Genomic DNA, 22554 nt, shown 5'->3' on the forward strand with positions numbered 1-22554 from the left:
TTTCCAAAAAGAAAAAGCTTTCAAAGCAAAGCTTTTGAGCCAAAACCAAGAAAGTCCATGAAGGCTGACATTGCATTTTGAAGCAATGCCCCATTATGATGAGAACCTTAATTATACAGCACATGTTTTATGCTACAACTATAACTTACTCAAAGAAAAAGCAGCAAAGAACAGAAATCTCCCAAGCTTGGCTTATAGCCTAGTTTAAATTAAGACATGAGATTTAATTAAATTTTCGTGGATTCTGTTCTTACATTGTCAGTGATGCTCTCTGTTGCCTAATTTTCAGAAATAAATGTCTGATTGAACAAGAAACTAAAACCTTTGAATTAAGTGTTCACTTTAAGTGTTTAATTCACTTAAACACTTCCCTATCACCATTGTTTATAGGTGTGTTCAAATGAAAATATATTCCCCTAAGAATCACCTCCTGCAAGATATTAGGCTCAAAGTACAACTGTGGCTTCCCAGGGGAAGTCATGATTAAACCTAAGCTCTAAAATTTCTTAAAAATCCTAGAGGTTTACAGGCTCACTAGGTAATTCACAGACATTATAACACTAATTTTTAAGCCTTGACATGGCAAATATGTATATTCTTAATTAAATCTAAGCAAAATAAATAATACAATGCAAAAATTGAAGAAAAATATTTAATTTTTCTTAGAATACAAGAATACATTAATACATGCTGGACTCTGTACTGAATAGTTGTGATTTAGGATGATGCTGTTCTTTTCCACAGAAAAGAATACTTCAGATGCTGGACATCACACAGCAAACATTTATTTATGTCTAGAGCTTACAGAAAGGGTAAGAAAAGCAGCCTAGGGGCACAAGCAAAATTACTTTCTATGCTGAAAGGATAGAAGCAGTACAGGCAAATTCTGTCTTTGCATCATTAATAATTAGTTTAGTTGCATAAATTAAAAATAACTGAAGAATTCTAAGGATGAGTAAACATAACTAGAGCCATTCTATCCTCTTTTCTATGCCACTGCAGTGTTTTATTAGACTTCCTCTGTTTTCTCATTTCAGGAAGAAAACTCCACAACATTTCTCATGCAATCTTCCTGTCATTATATCAAAGGAAAAACACCTGCACTTTAGTGTGTCTACTTATGAAAAGACATGAAAAACCCCTACAAACTGTACGAGCGTAGCTTTATAAAATACAGAATTTTAAGAAGAGCTGTTATTACAAAGTTATCCAAACTGATAACTGATTATGTCCAAAGAAGCCACAGAGTGCAAGTTATGCAACACTTCTACTATAAATACAGGAATAAAAATATCTAAAAGCAAATCTATAGAACAGAACAGTAAGCATAACTTTTAACTTGCATTTGGATGATGTATCAAATGTTGGAAACCATGATTAAGGTTAGCTCTGTGGTAAAAGTGTAGATACTTAAAAACTGGTGACAAAAAGACATAATTCTTTTAAGAAAGAAAATTGGAACTTAACAAGTAATTTCATACTCCAACCTTACATTTCAAAAAATTCTACTTGCCATTTCATATAGTGAATAGCGCTAATACATAACAAATCACAAGAATTTGAAACTGCAATGATTTGTATCATTAAACATTCACATGAAGGTGTCAGCATTTTTTCTTTCAGCTGAGCCTCACCTCTACATTTTAATGCATAGAAGCTCTAGAACGACTCCATTTAGCAGCCAACAAATACTACAAGATTAAAAGTCGATAATTCCCATGTTAGAAAAAATTAATAATAATTACTTAAAAATACAGAATCTCTTCTTCATCAAAATCAAAGTGCATTAGGTAACTGCTAGAAACAAAGCTATGCTATGCTCTGCATCACCACGTAGTACATTGCACACATACGGTATTGCCCTGTGTTAGTATGATACAGGCTGGTTGGCATGGCCACTGCAGAAATACCAGAAGGCGTTCCTTCATCTTCTGACTTCTCTTCTTCGTCAATCTTCGCTACTGCAGGTGCATCTGAGGAGAGCTCATTCAAAATTTTTCTAAAAAGAGAATGTAAGTAATTTTATGTACTTGAAGATCCATACCCTTAAGAAAATCAAAGAACTGACTTTTATCAGACAGTTTTGCTGTAATAAGTAAGCTGCCTTTAAAACCAGCAAAACCAAAATTAAAAGTCCTTACCGGTATGAAGGCCTTCTTGAAAGTATTTCCCTACGTTTTTGAGAATCAATTATCACTTCTGATTGTGCAGCTTCATCTGCAATCGATGCTACCTGTAATAGCAAAGTTCCTGAAATTCATAACTTCATTAAAAAAAAGAGCAGCAGAGTAAATTTTTTTTAAAAACTCCTTCCATGTTTACATATGGGAAGTTTGTTGACTTATTTATCACTAATCATGTGATTTTTGGACTACTTTTTCCAATGCAAATTGCAAATTCTGAAGCTATCCAGACACAGCCACTCAGATAACATCTTCCATTTGAAAAAGGAATAAGTCAATAAAATCCAGGTTACTTTTTTGTGAATGACACTTAGAAAAAGTACGGGAAACAGATTTCTTTAAATATAAAAATATTATACAATTTAATTAGGTCTTAAAGTAAAATCAAACATCTAAAATACAGAATACTGCACTAATGTGCCTTAAATGATAGTACACAATATAAAAGTTTCTTCATACCACACCAAAGCTATTTAAAAATTAACTTTATTTAAATATACACATTTATTAGACTTACTAACACATTCATAAATGCAAAGGCATTGTTTAGCAATGTTGTATGAGTTTTGGAAGTGCCTAAGAAATGCACAGTATCTCATTTTCTCAGACCTTTAGTATTTTCATATGCTCTTCTTCTTTTAAGATTACTCCAGACAATATTAAGGCCCAGGGCTGAATCACACTCTTGACCAGCATCTATCTTACTTCACAGAACTGAAAGTCATTATTGAACAAGGAAAAGACTTTATTCTCTTGGATTCTTTTAACTACTCAGAACTATTGCTGTGGTGAGATTTTCAAATTGAAATAGTGTGAAAATCTTTTCACACAAAGACAGACCAGACTGCAGTTTCAGATTAAGCACTTTGTTAAACTAACACTCAACAAACACGATGTAAGAGACAAGAAGAATTCAAGTGTTTGAATCAGCTGCAGTGGAAGCTCAGGGAATGCAAGAAAGAGCTCTGGAATTAATGCATCTGCCAGTCCTCAGTGTTTGCTACTAGAAACAAAATCTGCTTGACCTCAGTAGAAAATGACTGTCTGGAACATTCTGGAAATTTATAGGCCTGGGTCAGCTCAACTCAAACCTTTAGAACACCACCTTGAAAGAACTGTGGGTTATTGCAGAACAAAATTATCTCCTCACTTGTTAATTTTACTACATTACACTTCTGTGTAAAAATATTTAATGTAGCCTCATTTGGCTGGGTAATATGCAACAAACATCATTAGAACTCTATGTCTGCCACCTAGGCAGTGAGAGTTACTTCTGAATGTGTACAGATGCACAGCTCCAAACCAGACATCAGAGAATCCAGGTGACTGCAGGGATCCAGGTGCTTCAAGAAATTCGTATTCCTCCCTTTGCAGAAGAGACCAATGCTGAGCAGCAGAGAGAGATCCTGAAAGACATTTCCCTCCCAAAGTGCCTTCAGCAATCTCCTCATGGATCAATCTTCAAGCCTCTGGCATAACCCTTCAGAAGTAAGATCGTATTGCACAGTCAAGAAAGAGCCTGGGCATCCTAACTCAAAACAGAATTTTCATTCTGCTGGGGCCTGGGGGTTTTTAAATTATCTATTTGTCCCAGGACAAATAGTTCAAAAACAAGACCTCAACTTTCTTTAAATTGTCACATTACCCTAACAGATACCAACAGGCCCCCCAGTTTGTGAAGATGGCTGAAGAAGTTGGGAGCAGTCATACTTTAGGAAGAAGGTAAGGATAATTACAAGATTATTTAAGCATTTTAATGTGTGTATTGGTTTTGCACGGCACAGTTTTTGGTAGCAGAGGGGATGCAGAGGTGGCTTCTGTGAGAAGCTGCTAGAAGCTTCCATGATTTCCAGTAGAGCCAATCCCTGATGGCTCTGCAGATGGATGTACCACTGGCCAAGCCCGGGCCAATTAGAGATGGTGGTAATGCCTCTGTGTTAAACATATTTAGGAAGAAATCAAAACAAAGGTTGGGGCACAGTTTCAATTCCAGCCAGAAAAGAGGAGGAAGTGAGAACATGTGAGGGAAACAACATGGAGACACCAAGGTCAGTGGAGGAGGAGGTGCTCCAGATGCTGGAGCCAGGATTCCTCTGCAGGCCATGGTAAGACCACGGTGAAGCAGCTGTGCCCCACAGCCCATGGGGATCCAGGGGAGATCCCTCACAGCCCATGAGGGAGGTGCCCATGCCAGAGCGGGTGGATGCCTGGAGGAGGCCATGGTCCAGCGGGAAACGCATGGAGAGACAGGTCTTGGTCCAAGGAACAGCCTGTCCTCGGAGGGCTGCACCCCGAGGAAGAGCGACCCATGCCACAGCAGTTTTGGGAGCATGGTTTGCCATGGGAGGGACTCACACTGCAGCAGTTTTGGGAGGCCTGCTGCTCAAGAGATTGGAGCCATGCTGGAGAAATGAATGGAGAACTGTCTCGCATGGGAGGGACCCCACAGTCTCACTGAGGAAGAACTTCTCTCCCTGTGCAGCAGAGGAAAACCTTGGGTGACAAAATGACCAAAACTCCCACATTTTGTCTCCCTGCACTGTCAGTGGGAAGGAGGGAGGGGCTGGAGGAAAAAAAGGTGTCTTCAAGGGCTTATTTTACTTCTCATTATCCTGCTCTGATTTTTTAGTTATAAATTCACTTTCTATCTTTAAGTTGAGCCTGTTTTGCCATCGGAGTGTTCTCTCCTGGTCCTTATCTCAATTCATGAAACCCTTTGTTAAATCTTCTCTCCTCTGCCCAGCTGTAGCAGGGGTGGGTGAGTGAACAACTTTAATGGGGGCCTGGAATTCTGGCCAGTGTCAAACCACCACAGTGTGGAAGAGGACATTTTCTACAAGAAGTTTCAAAAGCCTTAATTCTCATCATGACAAAGAGAGAAATGAACACTTCAGATCACTCTAATGACAAACAACTATGTGCATACTGTTAACAAACAAAACATTGTAATTTCTTCCTGGACATTGTTCAGATTTCAACTTCACCTACTTCAGCTTCATCTGCATTTGAACAAATTTAACTTCAAAGTCATGTTAAGTCTTTCCAAGACCTGATACACTACAGGGGGGAGCAAGCAGTAAGTCAACAATTTAAATCTTCCTATAAATAAAACAACATTTAACAAAACAATAAGGAATGCTATAAACATATTTTTTCATCTAAAAAACAACAGCATTATGAGAAAAACTTCTGAGCACTTTCAGTTGAAAATGGCAGATGTTTGAGGGAGAGGTCATGCAAGCTTCAACACCAACCTTCAGCATACCTTGATTTCTTTTTTAAACTGATATAATCTCCCAAGTTCCCCACTGTCTGGCAGAGAAGTAGAAGTTAAAGCCAAATGATCTGGAGGAAATTGCAGGTGGCAAGATAGTGTACTGAAAAGGATCACAGAAGGGCTGAACACCCTCTGTAATGGATTCTTCTACAGCATCTTCAAGACTCTTTCTTATCCAGATGAAACCAAAGCAAAATCCTGGAACTAACTAGTCAGTATTAATTGGGACAAAACTTTCCTGTTTCTACCCCTTTGGGTAAGGGTGGAGAGCCAGAGTTCACTCAATACAACAAATGGTCGACTTCCACTCCCCTAAGACAACACAGCAGCAGCTGGCAAGAGATCCCTGAGAAATTTCTCCTTCTGAGCTTTGAAAAAAGTCCTCTATCTTTGCATGTATGCCCTGACTACACTGACTAAAGGAAGAGAAACTGGGAATTGCTAATGTGCTTATTGAGCAAAGGTTACTCAGGAAAATTACAGTTAGAAAGAATTCCAATGAAAAAAAATATTTACTTTGAATACTCTGTTCTGACTTGAAATTTGATCAAATATTAGCACCTACCACACCTCTTTCCATAGTGATCTAGGATTTCAAAACCTTGAAGTCCCATCATCTACACCAACTGCTCAACATTAAAATATTCATTATCTGATCACGGTTTTATTATTTTTCTCAAACATAAATCCTATTTATACATGTCTTTTTGTCATTATACTGGAAATTTATTAAGAAGCCTCTACCATTAAAGATGGCTTCTCAAGACTGACAACACATGGCTTTTGCTTAATGTGTTGCAATGGTCACAGGCAAAACCCTTCCCTTCTAACAGAGAGAGATGCATCACCTTTCTTATCAGAAATAGCAATTGTATCTGCAAAAAGCAATTCAGCTGACATTTCTCAAACAGATTTCAATAAAACTAGAGCAGAAGCCTTCCCAGCTACAAATAAAAAAACACCAATGGGAGGCCAAAAATTTTCCAAAACACTGCAAATTCATTCTTTCTTACCTTTTCTACTTTTTAAAAACTCTGAAAAGTCTTACAAATTTTGCACCAATCCCTGTTTTCTAGTTCTGGCAACTTTAAACACACGAACATTTGCCACATAAATGTGTGCTTCGAGGCTGCCTGTATTTTTGGTATCCACACCCACAAAAAGCAATATGAGATGCTCTAACAGGGTCTGATAGGGGCTCCAAACAAGGAACCACTTGATACAATATGCTTACTTCTACTAGGCCCAGACCCTTTCCAAAAATAAAATAGCAGATACTTCAGTATTTATGAGTTCATAGTTTCATTAGAAACACTATGTTCATAGCATTTAACAGAAATTTAAAACTGCAGGATACACTGAAGTAAGGCCGTGTTATGACACAAATTTGCTATTGCGTAAGTTCAGACCCAAGTTCCAAGACAATTTCTTATAAGATAAACAGGAAGCATTAAGGAATTGCTACACAATGCTTGTAGAGCTGCTCCTGGTTGGATGTTTGCCACCTTTCCCCCTGCTGTTTCCTGTGCCATCTGAGTAAATCTTGCAGCACTGGTGGGAATGAAGAGAAACTGAAGATGGGCTGGGAAAAGAATTATGAGGTACCAAATATTCATGAAAATGTAACAATAAAAAAGCTAACCTGAACAGCTTGCATGTGTGGTGACTGAATGACTGAGGGCTGTGTGGCTTGAATGACACCCTGGACATGAACAGTTTGACCAGAAGGCAACTGCACTAGAGTTACAGCTGGAGATCCTCTTCCAGCACTGGAAGCAGCTACAGAAACCTGCAAAAATTACAATCATCATGTTTAAGTAAGATGTCTTAAGACTTCAGTAAATGCTTTTAGCAGTGATAGCTAAAACAGACTGATTTTGTTGCCACATCTAAAAAAGCTCAGATGTATATCATTATCACACATAGAAATAAATTATTTTTACTAGTAAAAGTACCAAAGGCCAAATGGTCAGGAAAGCTTAAAACTGTACTATAAGAAACTGCAATTATTTGGTTTTTTTCCTCCAGAGACTTTGTATTTTCCTTTCAATCAAAAAAACCCAACCCTCAGCCATCACACACCAGATCTGCTGTTGCCAGCATGAAGGTTAGGAAGAACCTCCAGAAATGTGACAAAACCCACACATATTCACTGAAGTGGAATGTCACTGCAATAACATAAAGGGCAGACTTAGGAAGAAAAAAAATTATTAGGTAAGAAGTTATGCTTTTTGGATTGATGTCTCAAGAGACATGAGAATTCTTCAGACAGTGAAAAATCGTCCTATTAAATAAAGCCATACAAGGATTTGTCAACTCATTCAGTTTAACGGACTCCTGTTATATATATAATTTTATGTATCAAGAAAAAGAGAGCTGGAGTGTATCAGTGCTTCAAACAACAACAAAAACAAAGAACAGCTGAATCTTCTCTAAGCCTAGAACAGCTTTCCCCAGCCTGTGACTCTCTACCCTCAGTGCTGAGGACTAATGGGCTGAGAAACAGCTTAACACCTATGGGCTAAGAAATAGTTCAATATTTGTGCTTTTACTGTTAAATCTATTAACAGAAACAAGCAGTGATGCAAAGGGAAAACACTGTGATTGATCTCAATTTATGTGATGAAATATCTCTAAACTCGGAAAAGGAAAACAATGGCAAACATAAACTATATAATAAAAAGAAATGTGGTTTTCAATTAAACTGCACTGAAGTGTCTTATTTCTATATTCTGCACACTCAACAATAAAATCAGACTCAAATATAAAATTGTTATTATTCCCTTCCTAGCTTTGTTCACAGCTCCAAAGGTAACTGCTACGAGCAGTAAACATAAAATGAGATGAGTGTAAGAAGAAAAACATGAAGAATGCTGCATATTAAAAAAAAACAGTTAAAGAAACTTTTGTAATTTTTACATATTTACACTGAGGTGTTTTTTTCAATCCAAATATAAAAGCAGTTTTCATTCCTGATCATAAGATACTTTTTGTCTAGGAAATAATTCCCTTCTTAAACAAAGTAAACAATTTTAACTACTATTAAGAGGCACTGCTATCAAAAAGTCATGATGTTGGCTCAAATTACCTTGCAGAAATAATGTTTCTAGGAAACAAAGACAGGATCTCGTCAACATTCACTATGCAATTGTTCAGTGTTGTAGGAAACTGAACCACTTTTCAGAAAACAGAACAATTGAGGGCATTTTTAACCCTGAAATGAGTTCCTTAAATTATTCCTTAAATGGCATGAAATAGTAACAGGGAAATAGGACATACAAACCTTCTTCCCAACCTATTCAACAAATATTAATATTACGAGAAATTTCTCAGAAACAGAAATTTGAGATTAAGCTCCAGAAAGTCTCAAAGATATGAAGCTTACAAAGCTTACATCCTAAAGCCAAACTTCAAGCAGTGATCACCAAGCAGTCTAAATGTTTAAAAAGCATGCTAACTTTTCAAAACATTATAAAGGCAATTTCACTAAACCTTTCCATTTAGTGTTCTCTTTGTGAGAATTGCCATTGATACAATACTCAGTGGGTCAGAAAGAACTTTCTGAGTACAGTCATAAAACAGTAAAAGGTGAACAGTTTAAAAGTTTCTTTTTGGTACACAATGGGTCCGTCACACATAATCAGGAAATAATCCAGCACTTGAGATTAAGAAACTACATTCATTTTAAAGCTCTTTATTCAGTATAACCCCACAGGGAAAAAAAAAAAAACACAACTTGATTCAGCTAACACTCTTTTGGACTAAAGTTTAAAGGAGAAATTGTTTTGTTTCCATAAATTCAGACAAAAGATTAAATGAAGGGGTTTAAGTGCTAAGGGAAAAGGAGATGGCAGTATTATAAAATTTTCAAGGCTCATATTCTGCATCTCTCTTATAAATATTAGAAATTATTATTAGAATTTTGATTCAGATTTCCCTTTACAGTTTTCAAGCTGAATATTCCTGTGTCAACTGACATACTAGGACACTTTCATGCTATCATGCGTAAATCCTGACTGAAACAGACCTGGCAAAGAAATTTCTTTCTGACATCAGTGATGAGCAATGCTACCTTTAACATCATTACTTCAAGGGCTGGCACAGCAACTGAAAACAATCCACAAAGGCAAGTCAGGGACACAGAGGCTGAGGGGAAGCTTGACACATTCTATGGGTTCTGTGCTCCTAGGCATGCAATACTCATATCCAATAGCTTCAATAAATACCAACCATGCAACCCATAATAGCAGTATGGTCCCACATTTCAGGTATTTGGAAATGTAAGTGCTCCCTCTCCTATGTGGGGAGAGAAAAGGAGCCAGCAAGAATGACCAGGTACTACCTTGCTACTGAGGCACACACTCTTGCAGAGAAAGAGGCTGCCCACCATTTCTCTCACTTCAAGATACATGGTCCATCTGAACAGTTATCCTGGATATCCTGTCAATGTCAGATATCCTTTCCCTGCCAAGTACTGGAGAGGTCACCTTCACATTCGACCCCTCATACCCTCAACACTGCCAAATGCAGAACTCAGGACACAGGCCCATCTGATTTCTGCCCCTGCTGCAGACTCCAAGTACTACAAGGACTCTAGAAGTGAAAAGCAATTCTGGAAAAGGAAAAGCCAAGGCAAATCCACACTGGATTTAACAAAAGAACAAAGGATCTGCCACATTTGGGCACCGAGTACCCTCTATGAGGAAAAGCTGGAGACAGATGTTTTGATCAATTCCAAAACTACTGCCAAAATAGCAGCACCTACTTTTAAGGAAAATAAGGTTAGGCTGACTCTAGACATTTGGTCACCATATGCTTCAAGGAAGCACGAAATGGTGAAACATCTGCATGTTTATAATCCTCTAAAATCAACTTTGCTAAATGGCCAGCATTTGCATTTGGCAGGCTGGTTTAGAGCCTTGCTTACAACAGCCTAGCAAACTCCCAAAGGTCTCAATCTCCAGGGAGTAAGATTTAACACTGTTTGATATCAAAAGCCCATAAGGACAACCCCCCAAAGTGCTAAATTTGAACGGTCCCAGCTTGCAATAGCTACCCACTCCAGGCTCTGAAAACCTCCCTGAAACTCTCCCAATGCTCACTGACAGCAGTTCTCACATTGTAAACCCTGACATATGCCTGATTCAGGGCCAGCACCAAGAGGCCAACAGATGGGATCTCAGACAAGGTCAGCAGACAGCTCTACTGATAGACAACATGACAAGGTTAACAAAAAGTGAATCAAAGAGCAGCCCATCAAGATGTAGGATTAAAGAAAAAAGAAAACACAACTGAAAGTGTTTTTATCAAACCTGAGAAAGGCTAAAGTACATTGATCTTACATTGTTATAGTTACATTTAGGGTAGCTGAGCACACAGCAACACAGACTGGCTTCTAGAAATCCTGAAAAAGGAACACCTAATTTATCTCTGAATACCACTGCAGATTTAAATCTTCCAAGATGTAAGTTTGACTACCATCAACACTATCAGAATATTCCAATACAAGTTTACTTCCTTGTAAGTACAGCTCTATATATAGCAACAGATGATCTGGGCATGTGAGACAACCATGGAGCTCATCTCAAAACAGGTTGAGAAATTTTCCACCTCACACCTCTGCTCTTGCCTCAAAGACATCAAGCTTTGTACAGGTGTTGGGCACATCTTCAACAGTTTCTAAAGACAGCCACCAATAATTTTACTTTCTTACCTATTTATTCTGGTAGCTGGATCAGAAAAATATTACCATGTCAATGATTCAACTGGCTAAAAGTGACAGATGCAAGAAATGCAACTAGAAACTGATTCTACAGTACAACATTTTATTTTGAAAACAACCACTTAATGGACAAAAAGTGCATCTCATCTTTGCTAGTTTCAAATTCACTCATTTTTGCTTTAGTACAAAAAGTAACTCTACTTTCAGCAGCAAAAAATTGCAGGAGAATACAGCAGTAACTATGACACAAGTGAAAAAAAATTGCAAACACTCTTTTTTCCTCTACAAATAATGTATAGTAGCATTGGAGGTCATCCCATCACACCATAGTGCTCCAGCCCACACATTCTTAATGTCTCCTCTCTCTCCCAACAGGGGAGACATTAAAATCTTCAGCACAAAACAATCTCTAAAGATTATCATCTTCTGAAGTACTTGGTCCATCCTTTTAAAACTAAATGGCAGGTATTTCTTTAAAAAGCCTATAGAGGAGGGGAAAATAAGTCAGCTGCCCCCCAAGAAGAAGAAAAAAAAGGATGTCCACCTCCTATGAAGTTGTATCCCTCAGCATTTTACTAGTCACTCCCTGGCCAAGGCCATAATTCAATTAAATATCAAGCACATTAAAAACCATTACAACATTCCATCTGGACATAAAAACTCCACCTGTTTTACTGGAAGGGCAGTCACCTGCTGGGACAGATGCCCAGAGAGGTTCTAGAGACTCCATCCTTGGAGACATTTACATCCCAGGCAGACACAGTTCTGGCTGACACTGCTTGCACAGGCAGGTCAGACTAGATAATCTTAAAAGGTTCCTCCCAAGCTTGACCCTTCTACAATTATTTCTTTGATAATACACAGAAAACCACAAATTAAAAGACAGTGTATTAAAATGGTTTGCTTCTGACTGACCAAAACCAAGGTTGAGCAAATATTTTGTTAGAAAAAACACAAACAAAGCTGCCATCTCCCCACTCCCTTGGAGATATTTGAAAAGGAGCCCTCAGTTTCAGTGACCAGGCATTTTTGCCCTCAGTAAGAATCAAGTCATTCTTTTCCACTATTTCTGCATATTTGCAACAAAATTAGTAGGAGGGATGACTCTGGAAATTGGCACAAGATGCTTCAGTCACCTGCAGTAGCTGACATCTCTTAACTGCACTCCTACACAGCATAAAGAGGGATAAGAGTTCTGTGCTCCTGTGTAATAGTCAAAATACACAGGCACAGCCATGAATTCCTCAGAAACACACGAACTTCCCATCTGGACCACCACAAATCCAGTCAGATGTCCCATACAGGGGCCTCCAGTGGGCTTTACCCCTCAACACCCAGGCCCAGCTCTCCATGACAAAGCGCCTCACCTTCCAAGCCAGCCAGGTAGGAACACAGGCTAAGAAAATCCTACTCATCTTAAACCAAAGGAGTGTCTCAAAAGGCCTGGAGGCAGCAAGTGCTCTGTCTGGGCAGCTTCACCACAACAAATGCTGGGGCACAGCAGCCTGAAGAACTGAGGGTGTGTGAGGGCTGCAGGCCCAGGGAGTCAGCGGCTGAGGAGATGGGCACAGGCCCGGAGCCCTCGGAGAGGGATGGCAGCACCAACCCTGCCTGTCTGAGAGCCCAAACCCTCAGAGAGGGACAGCAGCACCAACCCTGCCTGTCTGAGAGCCCAAACCCTCAGAGAGGGACAGCAGCACCAACCCTGCCTGTCTGAGAGCCCAAACCCTCAGAGAGGGACAGCAGCACCAACCCTGCCTGTCTGAGAGCCCAAACCCTCAAGAGAGGGATGGCAGCACCAACCCTGCCTGTCTGAGAGCCCAAACCCTCAGAGAGGGATGGCAGCACCAACCCTGCCTGTCTGAGAGCCCAAACCCTCAAGAGAGGGATGGCAGCACCAACCCTGCCTGTCTGAGAGCCCAAACCCTCAGAGAGGGACGGCAGCACCAACCCTGCCTGTCTGAGAGCCCCAAACCCTCAGAAAGGGACAACAGCACCAACCCTGCCTGTCTGGGAGCCTGAGAGGGACAGCAGCACCAACCCCACTTGTCTGGGCCCCCAGCAGAGGGACAGCAGCACCAACCCTGCCTATCTGGGAGCCTGACAGGGACAGCAGCACCAACCCTGCCTGTCTGGGAGCCTGACAGGGACAGCAGCTCCAGCCACATGTGCTAAGCAGCTCTGCCAGCTCCAGGACAGCTCTCTCAGCCATCCGACCAAAACCAGGGACTCCATTCCAGACTGTTACACCCAGCCTTCAAACTGAGGTGCAAGTTTTGGTTCAGTGTTAATTGAAGGAGATTCATCAGTATTTCAGAGTTACTCATTTTAACTGTAAGGTATGAGACCCATACCCCCTACAGCTGAACCTTCACACACAGTACTCAAGCATTAAATGCAGACAAACATAAAAGTGTTATACACTGCACAATACAGGAGTGCAAAAACTCTCCTACAGCAATAGGGACACCTTTGGATCAACACTAAAAATCCCAAGTGACAGAATTCACAGCTGTCTTCTCCAGAGACTGCTGCACAAGCCAATAAATTTTACATATCAACCATCCTATGAAAATTTGAACAGAACTACTAAAGAAGAAATGAGGGGATGACATCAACAGAGCAAATCAAATAAAATGCTTAAAGAAAAAAAAAGAAAAAGCTGAACAAGCAATATTCCCAATGCTGCATGCATCAAAACCAACAAAAAAAGGTTGATAAACATTTTGCAGTCTACTTTGTGCCAGAAGATCTGACAAAAAAAGCAGCTGCTTTCAGTTTTAAAAATGTATCTATAATGTAAATCAAGTATCTAACATAACAAATACGTGGCATCAAATCTTAGTAAATAACTTCCAATGATGAAAAAATTTGGTAAGACGTTTTTTAAAATCAGTTCTTTTATTTAACAAAGGGCTTCTGAAAATCCTTTTAAATGGTCCACACACTTTTCTGAAGCTATAAATCTAAGTACTGCCAGGAACACTATTTCTCTCAAGTGTTGAGCATTACAGTATATGTTTGAGAATTGTTACTATATAATCCTCTATGCATTAACAACCAAACAATAATCCATAGAAAACATGTAATGTATATTTTTAGAAGTCCAAACACTGTCATTGGATACACAGGGATGAAACAAAACAAGCACACATTAAAAACGTACTTGCAATTAGATTAAATACATTCTGCACAAAAACTGGAACTAGGAGAGAACCATGGCTATTTTTATTCATGTTTCTATTTTTGTTGTACAACACATCTTCAAGATACACAAATGGTTTAGATATGTTTGATCTTGTAGCCACCTCAATTCCTTAAGACTGTATCCCATCTCTATAACAATCGCCTTGTGAAAGTGAAAGAAAAAAACCTCTTTGTCTACTGATCACTGTTGTCTGAAAGGGCTCCTAAAAATGTTACCTTTTAACAGACCTGATGTTATATTAGTCCTTTGTTAACTACTGAAGGCATATTTTCCAGTATACCTTTGCTATATTTTTCCTATTTAATACCAAGACACATAAAACATGAGAATACCACAAAAATTGAGTGTTTAAAAATCATAGCAGCTCTGAATATCACTTCATTGATTCTTCTCTACTTTCTACACTTCAACTTACCTCAGATCCTGAGGGAATCTGATTCTGGCCTGGCTGATTCTGAAGGTGACCAGCACTTCTCTCTGTCAGAGAATCCACTGCATTGTCATCCTGTTCAACCATTTCCATGGTCATCAGTCTAAAAGTAAGTACATACATATTTAAATAACTCAATACAGGAAGGTATATCAGGCAGCTAGGGAAAATAATTCCAAACTATATTTGGAGCAGACAGAAAATAAATATATTTCTGTCAAAATTAAATCCTTTCTTCATTCCCCCGTATTAAAACATTCACTCATACAGCCAGGAGCTCTAAAACAAGTATTTTGGAAAGTTGCAGGGAGAGGCAGTTCTGGAGATGGCTCTCAGGGAGGGACAAGCAGAGTGCCAGGGTCCCATGCAGGGCTGGCAGTGCTGCCCACAGAAGGTCCCTTCAGCCTCATGGGCTGCTACAGCCCTCGTGAACCTATTCCCTGCTGGCATCTGCACTTGAGTTGTCTGTAAACTACTCATGGCTCAGGAGCCACAACAATTATTCTCACTTTATAGGTTTAAAAGTAGGATAGATTTTATTGAAAACTAAGAACTTGCTGACCCTCAATTTAAAGTAAGAGTTTAAACTTTGTAGAGAAAACTTCCAAATCTGCTACATATCTGCTATATAAAAATGCAATTACCTGACAGCTCCTTTTCGATATTTCTTGGCACACTTAGTCATAACGGAAGGTGTGAGTTTTAAAACAAGAGCTTGGATCTCTTCGGCTCCCTTTCTCTCCTACCAAACCCTGCACTGAAGGTGCAACATTGAACAGGTGATGTCAAACATTGCCATGGCAACAGGTCAGTTTACAAACAGAACAGAGACAGGACAGGGTCAGGCAGAGGCAGGCAGGGCACCCTGCAGGCACGCTCCCACCTACACCCTACTTACACAACACTGACAGCCTCAAAAGGAAGACATGATATTGGTGAGAGATTTAAGAGGCAGCAAATCTTGGATCCCCAGGTTCAGTTTCTGTAACTAGGGGATGACAAGCCTGAGGCCAAAGTTCAATTATTTTTGATAGTTACTCTGGTTTCTTCTCAGGACTTAGACTGAGAGATGCAAGAGGCAGGCAAGGACTGCTACCCACCTGACTCTGAGGCTCTGGAATTTAGTCTCTGTTACATTAAATCAAATTAAATGTAAACCAAACTCTTTTTGTGGCATTATTTTATAGAACATTCCACAGTCTTTGGAGAGAACAATTTTTATTAGTTTTATAAAAATCAAAATTTTGCCCAAAATAAAAGCATGAAAATATGAAAAGATAACCAGTCAAATGATGTAGAGAAGCATATTTCTAGCTCATATGCCTCAAATGGTACTCTACTGATCAGATTTAACAGTACTATAGCTAATGGTAGTGAAGCTGCAAAACAATTTAACATATTATGGGTTAACATAAGTATTTCTGCTCAGAGAAGTTACATACCCTATGCCAGTACCAATTCAGATTAGAGTCATAGGGAGCTATTTGACAAATAAAATTTTTCTACATTTTTCTCTTGCTAGTTACCACTAATTACCTTTTTGTTTAGATGCAATCTAATTAAATATCTACTGAAATTTACCAAAGTCTAACAGCTCTGGGGAAAATGTTTTCATCAAACTTTTCACCATAATTTTCTATAAGATGTTACCTAATTATAATATTCTGGTTTTATACATGTGCAATATAATAACAAAAATAAAGCAGGGCAAAAAAGTTCTTCCTTTGTAAACTAGGGCCACCCATAAAGTCTCAAATATGAAAGGTTTATGTGGTTCATGTAAGAATAAGCTTCAGAATAGCTCACACACCAAGGAAGAATAAATAATGCCTAGGTACTGGCAACATATTCATTGTAATCTCTTCCTAAAGATGGGAATATAGTCAGAATTAATTCACTTTATGGAGGCCCTGAAGTATTTTTGTATCCAGAGCCATCTGTCACAGAAAACCTATTGTTGAAAAAAAACCACAAAAAACCAAAAACAAAAAACCCAAGGACTTTTATTCCCACTGAATGCATTTCATAGAAATTTTACACAGAAAGTGTCATTTTTCATCTTGGAAAAAATTTAGTTCCTGGTTTTTAGCTTAATTTCTCACTGATTGCAGAACAGTATAAAAATGTATTTACTTCTACTTTATCAGGATTTTTCTCCCCAAGACCTTTCATTTGCAGTGCTGCACTACATTAGCAAAAAGCTACAAAAAGAGCATCAGTGCAGCAGGAAATCTAACAAAGTTATTCCTCATATTTTGCAAAAAGCAGTTCAGAGAAAGGGGTGTATTTTTTGATTATTTATCTTTAATTAGAAAAACAACAGCAAGAACGATACATGTCAGTGGAGTGACAAACATATTAAGATTTATGATATACTTGGAAAACTCCAGAATTTATATAGATTTTCCATCTATAATTGTGTATATTCTGACTCTCAATACAAATGATTGCTTAATTGAAATATTTAGCAGGGTGGAGTAAAGTCTGAAAATCTGACTGCCATAAAATGCAATCACTACTCTGAAACACATTAAAATACTTTTCCTAGATAAGCTCAAACCTGCTTCTTTTTGACAACCTCTGTGACCAAATAGTGACTTGACTTAAAACAACATCCAAATATAAAGATCCACTCACAGCCTAAAAAAAAAACAAAACAAAAATAATGAAGTATATGAGTAATTTTAAAAGATACACAAGCTATCTTGGCATAAAACTTCAGTGAGAACCATGACTTCAGACAAACCAGCACATGAGTATCCCAGTGCAGACATGTTCCAAGGTCAGGAGTGACAGACACAACCATGGGATCACTGAGCTGCCAGGAGCAGGTCAGCTGCAGACATTTGAGCCTGCAGGGTCAGCGGTGGCACAGCCACACTGAGCTCTGCCGCTGCACACCAAGGAACTCCTGAATTTCAGACTGGGCTGTCACTGTCTTCAGAGCACTTCTATAACCTCAATTGTACAGGGGTTTTATTTCCTATGTATCACATCAACATGAATACATCAAACTTTTGAATACATACTAAGGAAAAATACTGAGCAATATTATAACTATGCTTTTTCTAAAACATCAGCAATACAGACTGTGGCATGAAACTGTTACTAATCCAATTCAGAAAAGTTTCCACACATATCACACTCAATCAGTCTGCATTGCAAGCAAATTCCAACATATTCATTGCTATGAAGTTTCCAAGAAAGAAAAACAGAATTTTCGGCCAAGCCCTTAAAATCCTTTATAAAAGTCTATAGCAGGAGTACATATCACACTTAAAAGTTTACATAACCTTCCTTCTGTTTTTCAAGGAAAAGTTAGCAAATAGTTTAAAGTAAGTGGTCTTGGGTCCTGTTTAAAATTACATTATGTTTTTCTTCATTGTATGACTCATTATATACACCTTTTAGTCTTACACTCAGTATTAATAAATTTTTCCTTATATTTTTTATCTTAGCTACTTACAAAGACTGAACAATAATTTTAAATACTAGTCTGGATTTTTAAATTAATAAACAAGTTACACCTCTGCACACACATAAAAATGGGACAAAAATGGTTTTGCATAATGAAGCAAAGATACCTGCTTCTTCCTACAATACTGGAAAGAGATCTTCAGCATCTGGCAGGAAGTTTAACTCTCACCAAACTTGCAACATTTCAATATATGTAAGTACATGTTTACTGCAGTCACTGAGACTAATGGACAGCAGGTGAGTGGTCAGTAGCACTGATAAATACTGATTAAGAATACTGATTACTAATCAGATAAACACTGATTAAGGGCTGCACATCAAAAGCTTCTTCAACTGTGATCAGATGAACCACCCCTGATAGGAGAAATCTGACAGTTGGAATCAGCTAGTGGAAAACAGAAAGCTTTTCCTAGAAAATTAAAAGCAATTTACAGCTAAAGGTGTGAATTCTTTATATTTTTGCCCATAGGTAAGAGATGAAGGATAGCACCCCTAGCAAGACACATTCCTTTGCAATAAAGAGCACAAGAAATCCTTTAACTCCTCCCAGTACTACTGTTTGTCTGCATATCAACATAATATTTAATGTCTATTGAAAAAATATACTGCAAAAGCAGATTGCTAAAGTATTTTGCATAACTTGAAGTGTGTGACTGTCTAAATAAATACCCAGAGGCATTTTTAAAACCAACTTTTTTATTTCAACCATCCTTTATACATCAGGTTCTGCTTACAAATGTGGTTTGATACAAAGGAAATCAGTCGTAAGAGGCTAAAAATGATGTTTCAGCCCTTGCTCCAAATCTCTTTGAAGGCTTTTATTCACAGGGGAGTTATTAGAAAGCAAGAATGTGAATTTACAAACACCTGTTCTGCATTTACTGATGACCCCACAGTGAGTGTGGAAACTCTCAAAACACACTTGCTTCAGACACTGTTTTGTATCAGCTCTGTTATAACTGTTTACCACCCTGGTGGCATGAAGGACACCAGCTGATAAGGTGATCACAGAAGTCAGTGAAGCAAAATGTGCAACAGTAAACAGACCCAATTTTGAAGTGCAAACTTTCAGTTTTCAGTATCACCAGAAGCTTCATCACTAAGGTTTTAGCGTCTCCTACATTCTTACTTCCCTATTTTCTTCCCTGAACACCTCAGCTAAACCCGAAACCCCACACTCTTCAAACCCCAACGTGCCATTACTGTGAGCACAGGCAATGCTACCTGGCCCCTCGGCACCTGCCAGCCCATCCATGCTGACAGTGCAGTGCAGAGCCGGCTGCGAGCGGCCACAGTGCAGTGCAGAGCCGGCTGCCAGCGGCCACAGTGCAGTGCAGAGCCGGCTGCGAGCGGCCACAGTGCAGTGCAGAGCCGGCTGCGAGCGGCCACAGTGCAGTGCAGAGCCGGCTGCGAGCGGCCACAGTGCAGTGCAGAGCCGGCTGCCAGCGGACACAGTGCAGTGCAGAGCCGGCTGCGAGCGGCCACAGTGCAGTGCAGAGCCGGCTGCCAGCGGCCACAGTGCAGTGCAGAGCCGGCTGCGAGCGGCCACAGTGCAGTGCAGAGCCGGCTGCGAGCGGCCACAGTGCAGTGCAGAGCCGGCTGCCAGCGGACACAGTGCAGTGCAGAGCCGGCTGCGAGCGGACACAGTGCAGTGCAGAGCCGGCTGCCAGCGGACACACGGCCCCCTCCAGAGGGGCCGAACCAGCCCCGGGCAGGCCAGAGATCAGTCCAGCATCAGTCCCCGTGGAATCGCCCTCACGCGGTTGCTCTCAGCCCTAAAACTGATGCCATCACAGCAGTAGGGGACGCAGACAAAAGTTTCAAGCAAGACTTCGGACTAACAAAACCCACTGTGATCCCTCCCCACCTGTTCTGACCCAGCTCCGAAAGCTCTGTGGGCAAGGTTATAACCGGGAGTAACGGACTGAGGGGCAAACGCCAGCGGGCATCCCCGCTCCCCTCGGACGGGGCGAGACCCCAGGAGGGGCCGTCCGGCGTGCTCTGCCCGCAGCGGGCAGGCGCTGCCCCGCTCCGAGCCGCATCGTCGGGCGAGCCGAGCCGGTGGCCCGAGCAAGCGCTGGAGCCACCGACTGCCGGAGCCCGGCGAACGCCGCGGCTCCCGGGCTGCAGCGAAGCCGGCGCTCCGCGCAGCCCCTCCGGAATTCCCGGGATGCGCAGCCGCCTCGGGGCCGCCCCACAGCGCCGAGAGGGCTCCGCGCGGCCGTCCCTGAGCGCAGCGCGCTCCCGGCTGCCGACGGGGACGCGCCCCCGCCGCCTCCCGCGCGCTCCCGCGGCGGGGCTGAGCCAAGCGCGGCACAGCGCCCCCCGCCTGCCCTGCCCGTCCCTGCCCGTGCCTGCCGTGCCCGCCGCGCCGCCCGCTGCCCTCCGCGCTGCCCCGCTCCCGGCCCGCGGGGGGTCGGGCTGCGCGCACACGTGTCCCCGCCCCCTCCCGCACTCACCCGCCGCCCTGTACGTGCTGCCCCCGTCACAGGGGGTGGGGGGGACCGGGCCGGGCGGAGCCGCACGTCGTCCTCACGTCAGCGCTGATGCAGCCGCGCCGCCGCGGGGGCGCCGAGGAAATGGCGTCTGTGGGGCCTCCCAGCGCCAGCGACCGCGGAGGGAGGCGGAGCCGCGCGCAGGCGGCGGTGCCGGGCGGCCGCGGGGCGCAACGGCCGCGGCGCTGACCAACCGCCGCCGCGGGGCCCCCGCCGGCGCCGCCCATTGGCCGGGGCGGGACGCGGCGCGGTGCGGGCGGGGCGGCCCCGCGCTGCCGGGGGCGGGGGCGGCGGCGGCCGGTAACAGCCGGGGCGGCCGCGGGCCCGCCGCGCTCCCGGCGCCGCGCTCCGGGCGTGCGATAGCGGGGCGGTGCCGGCCGGGCCCCGCCGATAAGGGCGGTTGGCTGGGCTCCCCCGCAGCGTCCGGCCCCGGCTGTCCCCGCACTGACCTAGGGAAGGGACGCGGCAGAAAGCCCCGGTTGTACCCTGGGCGGTGCCGGAGCCCTGCGGGACACGGGAACCTCCCCGGAGGCCGCCCCGTCGAGGTGCTGCCCGCAGGTTGTTTTGTAATTCTGCTTAGTAATAGCACGTTCTTTACATCAATCATTCATGGTATGACATACTATTTTACATTTATTTGGCTAAGTAAATCAGAAATTGCCAGGGGGCAACAAGCGGGAGCGACGTGCTTGTTTCCCCGCTCGCTTCCACGGGATTACGTGCAGATACCCTGAGTCATGCTGGGTTTGTGCTCTAGGTGTGAGCGCCTCCTTTGCCGGAAGCGCCGGGCCCGCCGGCTGAGGGTTAATAATGTTAAATACAATAAACGCGTAAGCCATAAACTTTGTTACTATGGGTGTTTGAACATCGTATGTCTTATTGCTGATCAGTATTTTACAAAGAAGTGTTACATGGGATTATACTGCAGTAAAGTTTAAATTGCATGTGTATACATAGCTACACATATATTCTGAAGTTACGTAATGTATTTAGCCATTTTTATGGTTTAGGTCCTTTTTTTTTCTCTTGTGAGAATCTACTCAGTGTGCTAAATAAACATGAAAAACCTAAGTTAATTTCACATAACTCATTGTGATTGAAGAATTGGAGGATGTGTGTGTCAGGATTGGTGATAGGTCCACACAGGTCAAATGCTCAGTCTTATTCATGGCATGGAGAGAACCTGTGTATTGATTTCCTGTGTTTTTTAAAAAAACAAATAACTCTTATCTCTGACTTCATAAGAGATGACTCATATTTATTTGCAACGGTTTTGCCTTTAAGCATTTAGTTCTTTAATTTACTTCACAGGACTTTACACAGCTATCTAAATTGCAGTCTAGTGGAAAAAATACAGAATCTTCAATTATGACTATTGCTTGTCCAAGCTTTCAGTTTTCATTCTACGTTTCCGTTGTTGAAATATCAAACACCCCCTTCCTGTTTTGAGTTCTGTTTCCCTCCCTTTGTTTGTTGCATATGTATTATGTGTCTGTTCTGGGTTTTTAAATAGGAGTTTCTCTTCCCATAATTAATTCTGCTTTAAGATCTCACCCATTACATACACTATTCTTATGCTCATTCATTAAAGATATGTTTTCTCTTGTCAATTAAAAATATTTGTTAGAATAGTAAGATAATCAAATGAACAGGCAAGTGTTAAACTACTGAGAATTACTCTGCTGAAACCTTTGGAAGAAATTCCAGTTTTGCCTTGTATACTCAAAAAGCCAGAAATGGCTCTTAGGATATTAGCAGCACC

At 41.5% G+C, this 22554-nt stretch overlaps 1 protein-coding gene across 6 annotated transcripts in view; it reads right to left on the reverse strand.

The window, feature by feature from the left end:
• CREM (cAMP responsive element modulator) overlaps positions 1-20840 on the reverse strand; it is a 35399-nt gene extending 14559 nt beyond the window's left edge. For 3 of the 6 annotated variants that reach the window (XM_054273420.1, XM_054273419.1, XM_054273422.1), the window contains exons 1-5: positions 20757-20840; positions 14806-14923; positions 7103-7249; positions 2142-2233; positions 1854-1999 (exon numbers count right to left, since the gene is read on the reverse strand). In XM_054273420.1, coding sequence (XP_054129395.1) covers positions 1854-1999; positions 2142-2233; positions 7103-7249; positions 14806-14919 — 499 coding nt within the window. In that variant the 5' untranslated portion in view covers positions 14920-14923; positions 20757-20840. The remainder of the gene's footprint in view (positions 1-1853; positions 2000-2141; positions 2234-7102; positions 7250-14805; positions 14924-20756) is intronic. The other 3 variants (XM_054273424.1, XM_054273423.1, XM_054273421.1) reach the window with 2 other exon arrangements.
• Between the last annotated feature and the right edge of the window lie 1714 nt (positions 20841-22554).

The sequence above is a fragment of the Melozone crissalis genome, unplaced genomic scaffold (assembly GCF_028551555.1).
Source record: "Melozone crissalis strain CALT ecotype California unplaced genomic scaffold, PUWL_Pcris_2 ptg000016l_1, whole genome shotgun sequence".
Lineage (NCBI taxonomy): Eukaryota > Metazoa > Chordata > Aves > Passeriformes > Passerellidae > Melozone > Melozone crissalis.